Source organism: Aotus nancymaae, unplaced genomic scaffold (assembly GCF_030222135.1).
Source record: "Aotus nancymaae isolate 86718 unplaced genomic scaffold, 86718_ANA_hifiasm-v0.15.2.pri h1tg000040l, whole genome shotgun sequence".
NCBI classification, from domain to species: Eukaryota; Metazoa; Chordata; class Mammalia; order Primates; family Aotidae; genus Aotus; species Aotus nancymaae.
Genome location: NW_026988454.1, coordinates 69,823,623 through 69,836,676, shown reverse-complemented (window position 1 = coordinate 69,836,676; position 13,054 = coordinate 69,823,623). Strand labels below are relative to the sequence as shown.

The window sequence follows — 13,054 nt, the reverse complement described above, 5'->3', positions numbered from 1 at the left end:
TTCAAACTAGTCTCTTGTTTAATACAAAATAGGATGTCAGTTGATCAATATCCATTTGGCTTAAATTCATAAGTCCACAACCTCCCTTAAGTGGTAAAACAAACAGGTACAAATCCTGAAAATTTATTGTTTCTTTCTAAACTCCAAATGATATTTGCAGATGCCAAAAGGCATTTTGAAATCATTCACCCTTACTTCAGTAAAATGAAAAAGGGGGATGGGGAGGAGGCAGAATCTCATGAGGCCTTGTATGTCAAGTTTTTGCCCAGAGCTAATTTTCATAGCTGTGTTATAAAACCTTGAAAATGGAGGTTTATAATGGAAATGCTGACAGACCCTTAACTATAGCAGCATGAATGGATATAATTAAAGGAAAGCTTTTGGCTACACCTAACTTCACAAATGAAAGACAGCCATTTTTATATTAACCTCAAATAACAGCAAGTGAGAACTAAAAATGTGATTTCAGAGAGGTAATGTGAAATGTTAAAGATGACTGCTAAAACTATTTGACATTCGAAGTTTTAAACACAGGCATTTAGTTAACATAACCAAGTCAGTATTTTCATAATGCTACTTAATCAGCAATAAAGAATGCTCTGGTGAGCCATCAGCTCCAGTTAGCAGAAAGAGGTATATGAAGTTATTATTTCTTAACAGCCTAGAGGGAACTGCTTTTCTTTTTAATCAGTGATCTCAGTTCCTTCCTACCTATAATTTCTGTCAAACAGTTATAAAACTATTACCCAGTTCAAGCACACACACACACACACACACACACACACACACACTCTCTTACACACACATTTATCCAAGGTCTGGTACCTATTCCCACCTGAATTTGAAAACAGAAGAGTTGGGTAAAGTACTTAATTCTTTGCCTTGTCAGAGATTCAGCCAGGAATAAATATAATCTATATAATCCATCTTCCTTACGTAAACCAAAATTCAAATAATTTACCTCTGCTCTTAACTAAAAGGGGATGGGGGGGAAAGATTATGCTTTAATTTTTAACAACTATCCAAAATATCTTTGACCTTTCTAATAGTATTAACAGTATATGGCATACCTAAAAAACTACTATCAAAAAATCTTCAATCAAGTCCCAGATTTGGGGTTAAGAAATTAGGAATACATCTCCATAACTAAATACCTAAAAGAACTTTTTCTTGTTTCCTCTCCCACTCTTCCTCCCTTCTTTCTTTATTTTTAAGGTAAACAATTCTGAATGATCTCTTGGGCCCATCTCCAATAAATCCCGAACTAAAAGCTGGACTGCACTGATAATATTTGCCTTGCAAATGCTAAAAATTGATGGGATAAAATAAACCTATCCAAGTCACAGTTCCTTTTATTATATACAGTAATCTGTGTGCAAATTACTAAAGTACGTTAGTGCCTAAAATACAACAGCATTAATAAAGACTTGCACATTGTTGCACTATTTTTATTCATACATTGACCTCATATGTCTATCTGTTAAAACTGCTGATTTGGGCACTGTAAGCTGAACATGATTTGATGGGTTTTTTATAGCAATTGTTTTCAATCGTAGTTGATTAGCATAAGACAAAAGCAAGATAGACATCTGTGTAAGGAATCAAATGTTATCAACATAAACATCTGATCCTTATTGCATAGGCTAATCCTGAAGGCCAACAGCACAATCCTCTATCACTTATTTGCATTCCAGAGGACAGCAAACTACAAATTCAATCCAGATCTAGTTAAAAGAAACTCTTCATATCAATGCAAACTTACTTTCACTATATATAACTGTCAGTCTTCATCATCCGTTTTTGATTTCGACCTCTGTACTTCTGAATAGTGTCTCATAAACTAATAGACATATATCATAACTTACAAAATACTTGCAAGCACTATTTTTCCAACACTCCTGAAATAACTTTAGCTTTAATGCTAACAGATTTCTACTAAAATGAATTTAAGAAGCAAAAATTTGTTTTTAATAAAAGAAGTAAAATTTAAAAGGTGGAATAGTGCTAAAAATTCAAAGAAAAATTATTACAAATAAAATGTGATATATCTGTCTCCACACCTCTCATTTTTTCCAACTGACTCATTAAAAAAAAACCTTGCAAAATAATAAAAACAAAGTAATCAAAAGTCTCCAATAAGCAACTACCTTTTTTGTTTGTAGCAAAAACAAAATTTAAAAGCACTCAAAATTATACAAATAGCAGTAATAATTTCAGGTTTGCAAACAAGTTTGAAGATTTCATTCATTCAATTACGTCTCATCTATTTTTTTTAATGTAGTGGCATGGTTAGTTTTGGTTTAGTTACTTGTAAGCTTTTAAAGACAGTATAAGCTATTTAGGTGATGGTTATACTAAAAGCCCAAACTTTACCACTACACAATATATGCAAATAACAAAACTGTACTTGTAACCTCTAAACCTATAAAAATAAAAGAATACTAAATAAGTTAATTAAAAATATAGTGTAAGAAGGCAGCTGTGGCATAGTAGGTTAAGAGTCTGAGTGACAGTTCTGAAATTTAAATGTGTTATTTTAGATGAGCCACGAAAAGTTCACGTTTCCATTTTTTTACCTATAAATAGGGATGGCAGAATTAGTAAAGAATAAAGAAGATAGTATTTATAAGCACTGAATCTTTCAAGAATATAAGAATTATTCTTGTGTTTCTAGTTACTACTTTTAAAGAATTACACACCAAGAAAAGTTCCAGTTAGGAGATTCAAGATAAGATGAAGTTAGTGAATGAATGAATGCGAAATAGAGAAAAGAGTTTCTTTTTTCTTTCTTTGTATTTTTATTTTTAATGCCTATTTGGCCTTCAAAATAAGTCTAATTTGCCTATTATCAAGCTTCAACTGACAATGTTAACAAACTTCTGTGTTTCATTTCTAACTGATTTTTTTTTTTTTTTTTTTTGAGACAGAGTCGTGCAGTGGCGTGATCTTGGCTCACTGCAACCTCAGCCTCCCGGATTCAAGCAGTTCTCCTGCCTCAGCCTCCCGAGCATCTGGGATTACAGATGTGTGCCACCATGCCCAGCTAACTCTTGTATTTTTAGTAGTGATGGGGTTTCACCATGTTGGCCAGGCTGGTCTTGTACTTGACCTCAGGTGATCTGCCCACCTCGGCCTCCCAAAGTGCTGGGATTACAGGCATGAGCCACTGCACCCGGCCTTATTTCTTATCTTAGAATGCATTTTTTTTTCTACATACACTCCATACAATGATCTAAAAATGAGAATGGAAGCTTTTTCTTTCTTTTCTTTTCTTTTTTTTTTCAGACACACTCTCTCCAGGCTGAAATGCAGTGATGCAATCCCGGTTCACTGCAACCTCCGCCTCCCATGTTCAAGCAATTCTGCCTCAGCCTTCCCAGTAGCTGGGACTACAGGCACAGCCACCATGTCCGGCTAATTTTTGTATTTTTGGTAGAGATGGGGTTTTACCATGTTGGCCAAGATGGTTTTGATCTCTTTACCTCGTGATCCGCCCGCCTGAGCTTCCCAAAGTGCTGGGATTACAGGCATGAGCCACCACATATGACCAGCTTTTTCACACATTATAAGTGAGAGTAAAAACTGATAAAATGGGTTTTTTTTGGTATGAAATTTGGTAACATGTATTCACATTTAAAATGCACATACATCAATTCATTCTAAAGAATTAGTCTATAGGTATACTTCCACAAATACACAGAAATACATGTATAAAGATGTTAAAGAAACAAACTGGTAAACAATATACATTTCCATTATTAGCAACTGGATAAAGTTTGGCACATCTATATAATGAAACAGTAAGTAGTCATTTAACAGAATTAGGTAGGTTTTCATGTTTTAACGTGAAAAGCTGTTCAGGAAATATCAAGTTAAAAAAAGAAGTTGCAAAACGAAGATCAGCTATTTTGTGTTTTAAATATAGGGTCAGGCATGGTGGCTCACGCCTGTAATCTCAGCACTTTGGAAGGCCGAGGTGGATGGATCACCTGAGGTCAGGCATTCGAGACCAGCCTGGCGAACATGGTGAAACCCCGCTTCTACTAAAATACAAAAATTAGCTGGGCGTGGTGGTGCGTGCCTGTAATCCCAGTTACTTGAGATGTGGAGGCAGGAGAATTGCTTGAGCCCAGGAGGGGAGAATTGCTTGAGCTGGGGAGTGGAGGCTGTAGTGAGTGGAGATGGCATCACTGCAGTCCAGCCTGGGCGCAGAGGGAGACTCTGTCTCAATGTATTTATATATATATATATTTATATATATATATATATATTTTATATATATAGATGTAAGTAGAGGAGATATCTGGAAGGTTCTGTAGAAACCATTTTATTTCTGTGGATTAGAACTAGAGCAATGTATCCCAATCTTAGCACTGCTGAAGATGGGCCAGATAGTTCTTTTTTGTAGGAGCTGTCCTGAGCACTGTAGCGTGTTCAGCAGCATTTCTGACCTCACCAGTGGTGTTCCCCTAGTTGTGACAACCAAAAATGTCTCCAGGCATTGCCAGATGTTCCCTGGGGGACAAATTCACACCCAGTTGAGAAATACTGAACTAGAGAATGAAGAAGTGAAGCTGAGGACAGAGATTTACTTGTCACTTTATAGCTCTTTTCTCCCCCATTTCTACCATGATAATATATTACGCAAACAATATAATTTTAACAAAACCCAAAAAAGATTGCCAGAAATTTTTAATTAACGCATTAATTTTAAAGTACTTGCAGGATATGAACCTCTGAGAAAAAAAAAAAAACTATGTAAGAAGCAATATAACTGTTAAAAAGAATTAAAAAGGACTTATCCATCTCCAACGGAAAAGGCAGAAAGATACATGGACTCGAGCACTTTTTTCCCTATGACTGCCTCTTCTCAAGATGCCCATAGATTTTCTTCCTTTCTTATTCCTATGCTCTGAAGTCTTTTGGGGACCAGAGTTCTTCATCACCAGGATGGCTTAAACCAACACCCTCCTCTTCCTTCTTGTTTTGTATATTCAGACAAATATACAGAGACAAACCAAAACTGATACTAGAAATCTAAAAATTTCTAATTTTCCCAAGAAGCATAGGGAATCTCTTAACATTTATTTAAAAACTGAACAAATTAAACAAAGTTGGCATTTGGAAGAAGTATAAAATCTATCATGAAAATACAGCATAGAATAAAGAAGATTAAGTAAGTTAGTAATATAAATAAATTTGATAATGAATAAATTTCCAAAATTTGGAAATCTTGCCAAGCTTAGTACCTCTGAAAACCAGATGAAACATTTATAATGTGATATTAGGAGGAAGGAAGCAGTCTGTTTGTCATCTTTGGACAGTATTTCAAATATAATCATTTTCTGTGACAGTGAGTAACTATACTGAGTGGTAATATTTAATTTCTTAAGCACATGTATTTTAAAGGTAAAACCTCTAAGTAAAAAGGGGATAAAGTCAATAAATACCATAACCATTGTTCTTATCCACATCAAGTTTGTGTCTGAGTGTATTTAACATACCTGCATAATTTAAGTGGATCTGAAAACAGAAGTTTTGTATAGGTGATTAGTGCTATTAACAGAATTGTCTATGTTAATTTCAGAGAAAACTGGTTTATTTGGAAGAAATTGATGTAGTTAAGGCTATGACTTTGCTGCAAAAATTTAAAGAAAATCACTTTTTAAAAAAGAGTATGTGTAGTGTGGTCAAAACTTACTTATGAGCACAAAATTACAAATGCTTCAGTAAAAGCCACCTGAGACATGAGCCCATGATCTTGCTCAGAATATCTGTGATGTATCTCCGGGTAATAACAATACACCTTTCTGAGAGGTAGCAGGGGAAGGAAGGGCTAAAGGAAGGCATGGTTCTCAGACTGCACCAGAGCTGCTCTTGAGTTTAGTTCTGCAGCTTGTGTTTGCACATAAGCTTTCTTTTGAAAAGCTACTGTTTGAAAAACAGCTTGAAGGCTACAGGTTGAACATCACTAATTGGAAAATCCAAATTCCAAAATGCTCCAAAATCCAAAACTTTTTGAGTGCCAACACGATACTACAAATAGAAAATTATATCTGACCTTATGGGATGGGTTGCAGTCAAAACTTTGTTTCATGCACAAAATTATTCAAAATGCTGCATAAAATTATCTTCAGGCTATGTGTATAAGATGTATATGAAACATAACTGAATTTTATGTTTAGACTTGGGTCCCCTCCTCAAAATATCTCATTATGTATATGCAAATATTCCAAAATCGAAATAAACCCAAAATTCAAAACTCTTCTTGTCCCAAGCATTTCATATAATAGCATTTAGTACACAGATATACTCAGTCTGTACCGATTTATGCCCATATAGTATAAAACTAAATCTTTCCTCTACATTTGGATTTAATATACATGTATGTATATGTATGTATGTATGTATGTGTGTATGTGTGTGTGTATATGTAACTTTAATATAAAATCCATATAAGTAATGATATAAAACAAATCATAAATTGGCATACAACTGAAAACCATACCTGATTCTGGCCAGAACAGCCTGTAGAAAGCTCAGTACTGTCCTAAGTTCAGATTCTCGGCATGCTCGCAGAAGCATACTAAATCCATCATTAAGCAGTTTTTCATGGGAAGGATACAAGCAATAGCTGGTCTCAAACACTTCTTGAACACCATCAATGTATATGGAAAGAAGTGTCCACATAGTCTGTCTCTGTACCGTTTCCTCATTCTTAGACACCAAAAATTCCTTTGCTTTCTCCCGGAAAGCACATGAAAATTTCTCAGCCAAAACACCAATGTCCAGATTTTTCTGGGCATACATCAAGAGGAAGGCCATGTGACCCTTCCAAATGAGGGCTCTCTGAGATGTTATAAAAGAAGGCTTGAGGAAATTCAGGAGATCTAAAACATGACTTGCTACATCTTCTACTTCTGCAACGGCTGCTAACAGTAGAAAAAGGCTAAAAAAGTTCTGTAGACCAACTTCAGTTAGTTCTTCCATTCTTTTTTGATGGAATTTTGAATATATTCTGTAAAACATTAAAAAATGCTTTAACGAAATTTTTCATTCACAAAAACTTATCTCTTAAAAGAAAATTTGGTTCAATACTCATGACAGTCTCATTACTTTACATTTTAAGCTAATTCTTCATTTTGATATTGCCTTGTCATTTTTTTTACTTAGAAACAAACTCACATAATGGTCCTACCTAGAGATTTCCCAGTAATGCAGCAAATCACGGGTAAGTGAATCAAAGGATTCAATTGTTTTCCCCAAAGGATAGTAGAAATGTTCATATAGTACATGGCTTTTCCTTATATTCAAGTCCCTCATCACCTTTCTTATTTCTATCAGTAAATAAGAAAGAATATATAATCTTTTAAGTACAATTTGATATACTTTTACAGAAATCTTAACAGGACAATTTTATATAACAGTTTTCCTTAAACTCTTTCTCCCTGCACCCCTCACAAAGACTTGCTCTTGTTTTAGTTACATCTTAAGACAATGCAAGGTGCTAGAAAAATTATTTTTAGCCATCTGCAAAGAACTAAGTATTTAAAAATTCTCCTATCAATACTATTTAATACAATTGTTGACCCAACAGTTAATACAATTGTTGACCCAATTGTTAATACAATGGATATTAATACAGTTACCAGTTGACATACTTTTCTTTCATCAATTAAGAGATTAGAATTGAAAACAATTCATCTGAATTCCTACTTACAGATTAAGGTTTTGTTTTTCTTTTTTGAGAAGGAGTTTTGCTCTTGTTGCCCAGGCTGGAGTGTAGTGGCACGATCTTGGCTCACTGCAACCTCCGCCTCTCAGGTTCAAGTGACTCTCCTGCCTTAGCCTCCCGAATAGCTGGGATTACAGACATGCACCACCACGCCCAGCTTATTTTGTATTTTTAGTAGAAACGGGGTTTTGCCATGTTGGCCAGGCTGGTTTTGAACTCCAGACCTCAGGTGATCCACCCACCTCAGCCACCCAAAGTCCTGGGATTGCAGGCACAAGTCACCGTGCTTGAGTGCAGTGTCACACTTTTGGCTCACTGCAGCCTCCGCCTCAATTTCAAGTGATTCTCCTGCCCTAGCCTCCTGAGTAGCTGGGATTACAGGCATGCACCACCACGCTTGGCTACCTTTTTTTTTTTTTTTTAGTAGAGACACAGTTTCACCATGTTGTCCAGGCTTCTCTCAAACTCCTGGCCTCAAGGGATACATCTGCCTCAGCCTCCCAAAGTGCTGGGATTACAGGTGTGAGCCACCACAACTGACCTTAAGTTTTGTAATGTCTATAACTGGTTTATTCAGAACAGAAATGACTAATGCTTGTGAGCGTTAAATGTTTATAAAAAACTACTTAAAAGCTGACAAATTCTTAAAAGTAAAGATCTGTTTAATTATCTTTGTATTCTCTACTACTATCCCCACTCCAGTGCTTGACATATAGTATGTGTCTAATAAAGACTTGTTACTGAATAAATTCCAATGGCTTCTTTTAGCCATAAAGTTCTGAGTACTGTCTTCCATAAATTGCTTATGATTCAAAAACAAACTGTCAAATAGAGCAAAAGAAAAAACTGTTTGAGCCACGTGATTCTTGAAGATTTAACAAAGAAGCTGCCATTTAAAACAGTATATAATAAATAAAAAATCCAAACTATATCACCATACCCTTATAAGAATTACCCACTATGGGACTCAAACAGGAATTTCATTAAGTGATTCTTGGGAAGTCCCTAACTAGTATTCTCTTCCCTGAGAGGTCCCAATAAATAAGCTGAGCAAGTGGTAGATGGTGGTATACTGCAAAAGAGGGCTAAGAAAAGGGCTAATATAGGCAGAGGAAGTAGAAAAAAAGACAAAAGTTTACTCATTAAACAAACAAAACTCTCAAAAGAGAGAAAACAATGGATTAATGTGACCAAAGTTTATTTTATCAGAAATGAAAACAGCATAATTCCCAAATGAGAATATCAGTTATCTGGTTCTACTATACTCTGGTTTAAAAAAACAAAACAAACAAACAAACAAACAAAAAAAACAGCACTTGTGAACTACTGGGTTCAAATAACACAAAAGTTTTATATGTTGAAATTATTACCTACCATGTACAACTTGAAGATGTTTGTTCCTATCACTTTTAATAAAATGCATATACTGGATTACCTAGTAACATTATAATTAAGACTCTAACCCTAAGTAAACGTAACAAAATACAAGTAGTAATACTTATCCAAATATATCAGTGCACATTCATGATGAAATACTGCATATACCTTCCTTTGACTTGTTTCCAAGGATGGGGGCCATTACTCTTCATTGCTTTTTTAACAACTTTTGCCAGAATGCAAAGAAAAATAGTATAACTACTGCTGGATTTATACAGGTCCTGATCTTGTTTATCGCAACAGCAGGTCTTCACCATTTCAAGCATAGACAAGGGTGACTTCATGGTATTACTGAGGCCTTTAAAGGGAAGCCAAGAAATACTGAAGGAACTATTCTAAGAGGAAAAAAAAAAGTAGAAAACAATTACTAGTCTCTTAGTAAATAAAATGGTAAGCTGCGAATCCCACTTAGGTGGTTCATCAAAAGTTTGACTCATCTTAATCACAAAAATTACATAACCATGATCTCCTAAAATAAAAATTCCATGAAAGTACAGAGCATCAAGGTGTTGAAATTTTGGATGGCCCCCAAAATGTATTTTTAACAGTTGAGTTGTCCAAATTAGTATAGAAACAAGACCCATACATTGCATTCAGTGATATTCATGGACCTTTTGGCTCTTTTATTCATTAAGTTTCCCAATGTTTTTGTTATACCACTTGTTTTTAATATCAGGTCATTTGTTGTATATAATTTCCTATGTTCTAAATTTAGTTGCTGGTATGGCTCTAGTGTTACTTAACAATCTTTTATCCCCTATCTTTTCTGTAAATTGGTGGCTATATCTAGAGGTTTCATCAGATTCATGTTGACTTTTTTGGCAAGAATCTTTCATTTGGTAGTACTGAGTACTTCCTATTGCATTTAGTAAAAAGGCAAATAAGTTCTGACTTTTTGTGATATTAAGATCTGTCAGGTTATCGGCCTAGTCCAACCATTTAAGTGGTCCCACCAGCCTTTTACTTAATGGTTTTAATATCATTGATGATCATTGCTCAGGATGAATTATTTCATTAAATGTACAAAACGGTGACTTTTAATTCTATCATACCTTCTTAATTAGCTCATCAGAAATTTGATTACTCTAAAATATAGTTTGTATTTTCTTTTAGTTTTCAGAATGAGGCTTTTTTTTTTTTTCAAAATAACTTTTTACAAGGAAGCATAAACTCAAGAGATTTAAGCATATTTGATATATTTTAATTCTTATGCTCAAATTTTTCTATTCTTTGGGTAATGGACATTCCTTCAAGGTGGCTCTTGTGTCCTTCTGACATGACTCTAGTTTAATATGATATATTTCCTGCTTTCTGGTATGACAAGACACCCCAGACTCAACCTGTACACATCCTGCCTCAGGACTAGAATCAGTCATTTCTCCAACTAGCCTAAAATTATGCTTCAGGGAAGGGTATTTTTTCTAATTTTTAATAAACTCCATTATCCACAAATCCAAACTTATAATTTACTTGTAAATCTTCCATTACCATTTTCTATTTTGACTGAGTGGTTCACTAATTATTTATCCCCAAACCCAAATATCCAAATCTCCTCTCTATATACAAGTAACTAAATCATTTAAATCTACCTTTAAAATTTTTATCTTCCAAATTCACCTTCTCCTTTCTAAATTTTTTGTCCTTATTTCAGTTCTCAGCCATATATTATTTGTTCATACAACCTACAATAAACTACTAACTTGTCTGGACCCAATTCATTCACACTACTTTCAGGGAAAAACAAACAAACAAAAAAAATTTCTCAAACACATACCTAAGTTACATCCTAGCTTTTTAGTGTCTTCTGAATAAGTCAGAATTAACTGTACATTATCTTCAACCCTTCAGAGTCTGGCCTCAGACTGCCTTCTCTAGTCTCCTATCTTCTGTCTCTCTCCATAGTTATCCCAGGCTTATCATTCAGAACTATTAACATGGTAGGAATAGACCATGCTTTTTCGTACCTCCATGTATTTGTCCATACTGTTGATTCTGCCTAGATCCTTTCTTCTGTTCTTAGAAAATGCTATTCATTCCCCAAAGCCAAGTTCAAAAATTATGACCTCATGAAGTCTTCCACAAATACTGATACTGGGTTAGATACTCCCTCCTCTGGAGTTCCACAATTATAACTTCTTCCCCACAATATATGTATACCCACCGACTAGCCTATAAGCTACTCAAGTGCCAGAATTTTTTCTTACTCAGGACAGCAGTGCCTGTTCAATGTGTCATGAGCAATCAATTACTATTAGAAACATTTATAAATGAAGATTTTATAAATATCTGCTACATTTTAGGTAGTTTGTTTACACTTACTCTCAAGAAAAAAAGGATACCAAATCCTGTCTCCCTATGACAAAACTCTACAGACAATGTTAAAGATAAAAATTTCATGAGCTGCTCCAATCTATTCTGAACAAAAATTAACTTTTTAAGAAAAATCTATCACTTTTCATAATTAAACCATAAAGACATTCCTCAAATATGTAAAATTTCTTAAAATTTCTGTAGCAAATTCATATTCTATTCACTCACCAGGTTCTTACTATAATATTCCCATAAAATGGTAACAATTGCAATGTTTGGCTCCCAGAAATCACAAAGTGTCAAACAACAGTGAAGGTACATTCGTAATTGTTCTTCTAGAATGACATCCTAAAAAATAAATTGAAGTTATGAGAAGGTAAATGGGCTCTGGCAACATAAACATTTCCACTTGATATTGTACTGTATAACCTGCAGCTAAAAAGAAAATAAATATGTATCACCCAATCATACCCATTCTCATATTCAGACTAGGTCTAAATCAATATAATGCATACTTCCAAAAACGTTTTAAAGACCATTAACACACTCACATAACAAAAATGATGTAACTCGACTTTTAATTCAATTATTTAAAAATTACAGCAGGTGCTTCATAACTGAATGGTACTGGAAACCCAGAAACCAGAAAAGAAACTCAAACCAGAAAGAAGTGGCAAAATGACCTAATAATTAAGACGTACACAAATCCAGAGGGCTTGGTCATACTTAAGTACTTGGTCAAATTTTTTTATAGGATTATAGAAGTTGTTCTTTCTAAAACCAAAGGATTGGCAGAGTATATCTATTTTAACCTTTTAGGAGGTAACAGAAGGAAAGGAAGCAGAAAAAACAGACACTTTTTCTATGACAATATAACCACGCATATCTTTTTTTAAACGACACACCCTGAATTCCAATCATTCAACAATTATATTTAAAACTTACCACCATATTAGGCACTGTTTCCTTTTTTTCTTTTTCTTTTTTTTTTGGCCTCGCAGAAGAAAGAATTCGACTGAGGAGTATAAGGCAGAAAGACTAAGGCAAGTTTTAGAGCAGGAGTGAAAGTTTATCAAAAAGCTTTAGTGCAAGAATGAAAGGAAGAAAAAGAAGGTACACTCAGAAGAGGACTAAGTGGGCCACTTGAGAGATCAAGTGCCAGCCCTGTTTTAACGTACTAGGCATAGGATAACGAATAAGTCAGACATAGCACATGTACTGGTAGAGCTTACATTTTTGGAGAGGAAAGAAGAGGACACTAAAATAAGCTAAATTTGAACAGATATAAGTGCTGAGAAAAACAAAATAAAGCAAAGTAATGTGGCAAAGTAATTGGTAGAGGATGAGCATCATTATTTTATCAATTGCCATGATTGGAAAAGCCTTCTGAAGGGCTGCAGTTGAACTACATGATTAAATGAAAGTCAATAAAGACTTGGAAGAAACACATTCAAAGCAGAGAAAATGAGTGGAAAGTTCATCAATTATTAGTAAGCTTGGTATTATAAGATTAAGTCAGAGACAGGAAGACAATCACATCTCATTTGAGGCTTTACAGGTTTTGGTAAGAAA

At 34.6% G+C, this 13,054-nt stretch overlaps 1 protein-coding gene across 3 annotated transcripts in view; it reads right to left on the bottom strand.

The window, feature by feature from the left end:
• The window catches only part of MMS22L (MMS22 like, DNA repair protein), a 148,609-nt gene that overhangs the window by 88,628 nt on the left and 46,927 nt on the right, over window positions 1-13,054 (bottom strand). For all 3 annotated transcript variants that reach the window (XM_064360823.1, XM_012444264.3, XM_012444265.2), the window contains exons 12-14: window positions 11,711-11,830; window positions 9,281-9,507; window positions 6,509-7,018 (exon numbers count right to left, since the gene is read on the bottom strand). In XM_064360823.1, the coding sequence (XP_064216893.1) occupies window positions 6,509-7,018; window positions 9,281-9,507; window positions 11,711-11,830 (857 nt within the window). The remainder of the gene's footprint in view (window positions 1-6,508; window positions 7,019-9,280; window positions 9,508-11,710; window positions 11,831-13,054) is intronic.